This window comes from Bemisia tabaci, chromosome 7 (assembly GCF_918797505.1).
Source record: "Bemisia tabaci chromosome 7, PGI_BMITA_v3".
NCBI lineage: Eukaryota > Metazoa > Arthropoda > Insecta > Hemiptera > Aleyrodidae > Bemisia > Bemisia tabaci.
Window position 1 is genome coordinate 14,227,189 of NC_092799.1, and position 7,022 is coordinate 14,234,210.

The 7,022-nt window shown below is 35.9% G+C and overlaps 1 protein-coding gene across 1 annotated transcript; it reads left to right on the plus strand.

Moving 5' to 3' along the window:
- The first annotated feature begins 1,030 nt into the window (after window positions 1-1,030).
- Window positions 1,031-5,308, plus strand: LOC109043271 (uncharacterized). The gene is made up of 4 exons (XM_019060449.2): window positions 1,031-1,172; window positions 1,464-1,498; window positions 1,942-2,094; window positions 2,885-5,308. Exons 2-4 carry the CDS (start codon window positions 1,467-1,469, stop codon window positions 3,036-3,038), a joined length of 339 nt encoding a protein of 112 aa, XP_018915994.1. The 5' UTR covers window positions 1,031-1,172; window positions 1,464-1,466; the 3' UTR covers window positions 3,039-5,308.
- The last annotated feature ends 1,714 nt before the right edge of the window (window positions 5,309-7,022 follow it).

Sequence of the window (7,022 nt, forward strand, 5' to 3'; positions counted from 1 at the left end):
ATGTAAAGAAACTTTCTTCTTTATTCAGGACAAATTTCTTCTTAGCAGCAAATTAAAGCAAGTTTCTGCTTCAAGCAAGTCACTTCTTTCCTAATATAACTATCACTGCATACTACAAGGTGCTCTTTTGGCAGGGACCAAAAATGAATGTGTGAGTGAATATTCTATAAAAAAGAAAAACAAACTATGTGACCTAAAATAATCGTAGTTGTTCATGTCATTAAAATAATTAAACAAATGAAGAAAATTCCTATCGGCACCATTCAAAAACTCAGGGAGAAAAAAATAAAAAAAGACATAGATGCGTATCAACACAAGGCACAAAATTAAAATACAATCATAGAAGAAAGTTACATACTTTCTCTTATCATAGATCAATCACCCATCGAGTCTTCATTCAGTTTTACTATTAGCGGCTCTGGTGCTTGCACTAGAGCTGCTATTCCGGACGGTCCCAGCTGGGGAGTATCAATGCAGCATGTTACATTGTAGAGACCGCGCGTTGGTTGATGGGAATCGGCGCCATTTTCGGCTATGTTCCTTGTCATGACTTTATTTTATTGCATACTGTTTTATTGTTAGTCAATGCTATGTTGTGTATTGTATTTTTGGAATCATGGTGATACAGTCAACAATTCAAAACTTGTTTGTGCTTTTATCTCGTGATGGAAAAAATGTACTTTACGTTCAAAATTTGAAAATTTGAATTTTAAAGTTTTCGCGGTTAAGGAAGCTTTAACCACTGGGTTGGAGCTTCCTAGTCATATTACTTGATATCAGCTGATAGCAAACAAAGGTTACCAGGGAAACCGTAAACGTCTAACAACTATCGTGGCCATTGGGGCGATTATTGAAATGATATCGACTGTATGTCGCCGCTTACGACAGGACATAGCCCTATCTTAACTGTGTAATATATCGCAATTCGATATTGTTTTGATTTTTAAAAGGAGCAATTCATTCATACAGTTCCGATTAGTTTTGGCGAACGGGCCCTTAACCTACGGCACTCGGCTCATGGGAATTTTTTAACTTGTCCTGGACGGACTCGTCTGTAGCGCCTCGTTCTTCGTTGTGTGTGTGATTTCGTGAAGAAGTTTCTATGGCAATTTGCTTTTATTTGTGAGCTGTTTTTTCACGGGATTTTTGAATGTTCTGTACGAATAAATTCGGTGAGTACCTCATTTATCCCTCCTTCCAGTAAAATTATTTCAACTTTTCCTTCTCCCTCATTCTGGACCCACTCATGGGCTGATTATTTTCTCATTCTTGAAACTTTAGACTGGCAATTTCTATGCACAATCTATAGCTCATTAACCTATAGTTCAAGAGTTCCTCACTAGTGTCTTGCTCTTCTTTTTTATTTTTAAAGCCTCAATGTATTTATAGAATTTCAAAAATTTAGTTTTTGAGTTGACTTAAAAAATGTAGAAAATATAATGCTGTTTTAATTTTCATTTCAGGTAATGAGTCGACGCAGTCAAAGAATAATTCAGAGGTAAGAAATCTGCTTTTACTCAATATGTAAGTGTTAGTTGATATGCAAAATTGAGGAATGTTTTGGACATCTATACGTTTGATAAGACCATTTTAGGAGTTAATACTTTGAATACCTAATATTTAGTGGTGGCTTAATTTGTTAGTAACCAGAAGTTGTGTGGTCTTCTTGAACTGTAATTTGTTTTTCAATGTCCTGGGAAGTAACTGGATGATAATGTATCATTTTACTATCAGAAAATTTGTTTGCCAACTCTTAATGCGATGATAATAAGTAACAAGTTTGCAATGCTTTGCATTTATTATTTCAGTTCATGGCTATTGTTGTTTCACCTTATAACCAATTGTTTAATTTTCTTGTCATAATATGGCAACCAATAAAAAAATTTTAGCAGAAGCTTTATTAATCTACCTAAGAAACTCTCCATTTTTTGCTTGTTTCAGAGATACAGCTATAACCAAATGCAGAAACATTCCTGGTTTTGATGAATCCACCCCGATCCAAAACAATACTATATGCATTGAAACATCTGCACAATCGTATGACGCCGAGCCAAAGAAGGAAAAGAAAATAGAATCGAGTGAAACCTATGCACTGTAAGTAAAAATTTCAGTTAATTCTATTCTAGTTGCAACCTTGCGTTGTTATCAAGTTTATTGTGTGACTTTAGATGTTCCTCAGAAGGTGGTTTGATCATCTTAATTGCCCATTGGCGGCTTTCCAACTGGCAATACTGCAAATTAACAAAATTTCACCACTTAAAATGTTGTAGTTTGAGCATTAGTCTTGTGAAACAAAATTACACTTTCCAAAATCTCATTATGCATATTTGTTTTTTTACAGACGTGAGTATTATTAAGTTTACTATTATGTTTACTATGCGGCTGTAGGTGCCCCTTAAATTGTGGTTTAAGCATCTTAATTATCTATTGGCTGCTTTCCAACTGTTAATACTGCAAATTGACAAAGGAGGGGTATCGTTAAGGGCCTTTTTTGGGCCTACCCTGAAATTCCTCAACTCTGCGTTTTTTTGGTCATTGAAGGTCTATATTTTACGGAATGCATAATGGTTTGGTCATTTCCGATCTATTTTGGGGTCTACCACTGGCCTAAACATGGGTCTGAAGGCCAATTTTGGCGAAAAATGCGGGTTTTTCAGCATTCAACGCGCTATTGTAACCGATCCTTTCGGAGGACAAAAAATTCCTTCAAGTATGTTCATTAGGGATGTAAGAGTGTCACTTTGGCCAATTTTCGTCGATGTCAAACTTTGCGCTCATAGTTAAAAAAAAACTTTTTAGAATTTTGTTCAACCCAAGTGGCATACATGTAGTAGAATTCCAATTTATTTTTAAAACAACCGATCTTATATTTTCCTCTACACAGGGTGAACGTTGCAAATGATATATCGAACAATGATTCTGATATTACGCATCCAGTAAATGAAGCAGAAAATTCATTCATCGAAAATCTTGAAACACATCAGTCGAACTCAAAGCCTAAAAAGAAGATAAAATCAAAGTCACGTGACTTATCGTAAGTACAAACCTGCAACTTTGTTTTTTATAAAAATAGGAATAATTTTAAATTAACTGTAAAGCTTGGAATAAGTATGCAATTTTTCCCTGCCAGGAAATGTGATAGTTTCAAGAATATACAATTTTTTTTCTCTTTTTTTTTATTTCAACAATGGGCAACCTTGACTTTTTGCCGATGGATTCGTTGGAACTCGGTTTCGGGTGTATCTGAATAGGAGGAAAACGATAAGCTGATAAAAAATACATAAAAGAACAGAAAATACATTCGGAATGCTGTAACCTTTGAGACAGGTACACACCTACATTAAATTGTGCCATGTCGAGGAATTATTTCTACCGGTTTTTGAAAAGAGTTGATCCGTTTTCAGCATTTGCGAACTGAATTAGTTAGTGCTACGGAGAAAACTATTTTCTCTTCGCTGCTACGACTCATTGCTCCGGAGAGAAATTTTTTCTTTTCGGAGCAATTATAGTCTTAGCAGTGGAGAGAAACTATTTTTCTCTTTGGCACTAACTAATTGCCATGGAAAGGAAACTTTCCTCTCCGGAGCAATTAGTCTGTGGCATTACGCAGCAATTAGGCATACGCATTTCGGAGCTTAGCGAGATTCGCAGGTCAAAAACCGAACGCGAGACTAAAAATAGGGGAGACGGCGCTATGCTTGGAGTATGTCTACAGTTTTGCAGGCGCTTTGCACGATCATTTTCTTCACAAAGTTCAATGTTTCGGAAATGTACTTCCGGTAGATGAGGTAGCTTTGTACTGATCCGGTTACAATAATGGAGAACTTTTAGCACTCATGGAAAGGCAATTTTCAAGGAACGACTATGAACACGCTCCTCATTCTAACTTGTCGTCGCTTGGCTGACATAAAGGCGTAACAACACTCCGCTTGCTACGGTTGCTTGGTTTCTCTCCGCTGCTACGACTCATTGCTCCGGAGAGAAAATTTTTCTTTTCGGAGCAATTATAGTCTTAGCAGTGGAGAGACTGGAGCAAAATAACCAAATTTTCAACTCTCAAACTATCAACTATCAACTATCAAATTTCAAACTATCAAAATTTCCAACAATGACAAAAATGATTGTAATATACCTATAATGTAATGAAATATACACGCTCTAATCATTTAATTTGTATTACCTTTATGTTATGTACCTACATGTTATACTATTTTTATAATAAATTTTGCCAACATGCTTTTCAATTCAGTCTACAACATTTCATTCCGACGTGGCAATAATGATTTATAATGCCCCTAATCCATTAAAATGAATTACAATAGTAATGCCGCATTATAATGTCGTATTATACATCGCAACGATTCATGTCCTACTGATTATTGATTATTGTAAGATGAATTCTGTTTTCTCTGATTGTATGTTTCATACGTGCGAAGCAAGTACGGGTCACTAGAAACGTGGTTCGTACGGGTGGCTGATGAAATTGATCTTCGAATACCTTTTGATGAGCTAGGGAAATGGAACCATCTGCATCTCATGAACAATAAATAGTTGCCGTAATTAAGGTCATCCCGTGATTAAGGTGCCGTGATTTAAGTCATAAATTCTTCATCTAATTCTTGATTCATCTCCAAAATGTCTGCTAAAGCTTTCATGCGCTTCTCCTTGTATGCATGAATGAGCAAATTGGGTATCGAACAAGCGGACACTTTTTGAAAATTTAGATGATTCTGGACAATATCGTACAGAAGTCCACGAGCTGCAGATAGAACCATTACCTCTAGCTCATCAAAAGTTATTCGAAGATCATTCAACAACCTCTTTGACAAGTTGCAAAAACTTTTCGTTAACAATAGTGTCACACGGTACTAGGAATATTTACTATTTAACGAACCTTATATTTCCCTGACTCAGTCCTAAATTATAGAAGTATGCGTTACTTTTCCAGCAATCCAAAAAAACAATTATACAAAAAACCAATACCTACACTTTCAGATATAAAAATGCAAATTTTTTGCAGCCTCGCTAAACGACTTATCAACCAGAGATTTTTTAGGAAGCGGACCTCCAAAGAGCTTTCAAAATTAAAAGTATACAACAAGTGATAATGCCATGTATTCGCCATATCAAAGCCCAATACACATTTATACACCGGCTACGTAAATCTGCTAAGTTACAAAACATGAATCGACAGTTGTCGGATTGTACATCAATGACAAAATGTGTCTAGGCCCTCATTCTTGACTACAACTACTGCCCCCAGAGCCGCTCTCCGACGCCAATGCGTTGGAGCTTCCTGCTTGTTTTTTCTTTCAAAGATAGTAATTTTTCGTATTTCTTAATTAAAATTGATTTCCTCTCATTTTTCTTTAGTTAAATAATTCTCGCTTCATTCGCATTCATTTAGATTTTTCTTAAACTTTATTCCGCGGAGCATGAGTTCCCTTGGGTTAAAATGGGCATGTAATAATGGCGAAGCGTACTGTGCTGTACGTCTTGATAACCTGTTATTTCCTTCTTTCTTTGACTCGAAGGAATTTATCCTGAGATGGTGATTTTTTTTAAGAGTCCATGCCCTGATTTTAGAAAAAAATAGGAATATTTTCTAGGAAAACACATCTCTTGGTGTATTTCTCTTAAAGTATCCGTCGTTTGTCCGTTCAAGCTTTTGGCAACAACTGGTACTGCCAAGTGATTTTTTGCCACACTATCAATCTACTATCCACCTTTCTTGCCTTTCCGCCTTGAACTCTTCCACCCGTATCATGATTTTCAGACCGTCGTTGTAACCTGTGTCTCCCTTTAATGTCCGTCGCTCTCTACTTATCGGAGATCACGAAATAGAAATGTAATGTCTCGTCGTGGGATGAACAGCAAATAGCTTTTTCTAAAATTGCCTCGAGTCTCGTGTGAAGACGGCTAAATGACCATCAGAATATCACAGGACATGGTCCCCTTTTTTTATCGGGTACGCTCGTCCTCTGTCCGTTGGCTATACCGTTTGGTGCTTGTTTTTTTCATTCTTTGGAAGTAAGTCTTGGACCATTCTATCATATATCAAAATTATGCCAGTTGTTATTTTCAAACGAGTCATAGAGTGCATGCCAAACATATGTCCGTATATTTTAACGATTTAGAATTTGATGAAACCTGCAAACAGCTCAGCGCATACAATACATAACTTAGAAAAAAATACTAAAACTCGCAATTTTCAAAGGTTCGAGGTCACGCGTCAAATTACTCAATAAAAGATGTAAAAAATCAAAGATCAGAAATTTAAGGAAGAATTGGAGAGTTAGGGGATGGGGAAAAGCTGAGAGAAAGACGTTACTTCTTAGGTAAAAGATAGTATCTGATATTTTTTCTTCGGTATTTGATTATTTTTTTTTTTCATCATAAATATACTAACATTTAGAATTTTACGCTTTTGTGCTATTAATTGCACAAGGGTTAAGATGAAACCAACCACTTACATTTACAGTTTTCCACACTAAATAATGTATTCTGATTCAAATATACGTTATCAATCAGTTAATTGATTATCGACATTGATGGAGACATACTCAAGTTTAATTTAAATACATTATTAGATAATTAATTAATCGGTGCTAACATGTGTCGCAACATGCAATGGAATTTATGCATGGAAGAGGAGGGATAAATCACATTACCAATTTAATCTCTGAATGTTTCGAGCATGGAGAGAGAATTCAATTCATTACAACCTTTTCACCTGTGCATCCATAATACGTAATTCACACTCATAACATAATTGCCCTCTATTTTGACCGCTGACTGGTGTAGATTGTCAGATTTCGGGGGAAATGCACTTATTTTGAGGTTTTGGCATATAAATTGACATTTAATTATGATAATACTCATCATTTGGCTATCCCTGAAAATCCCAATCCGGGTCGAATCGACCCGATTATCACCTCTGAGGGAATTATGCTGCCGGTGCCTATGAGCTTTTTAGGTCTACAAATGCATCCTAAAAAGAATCATACATCAAATTAAAAACA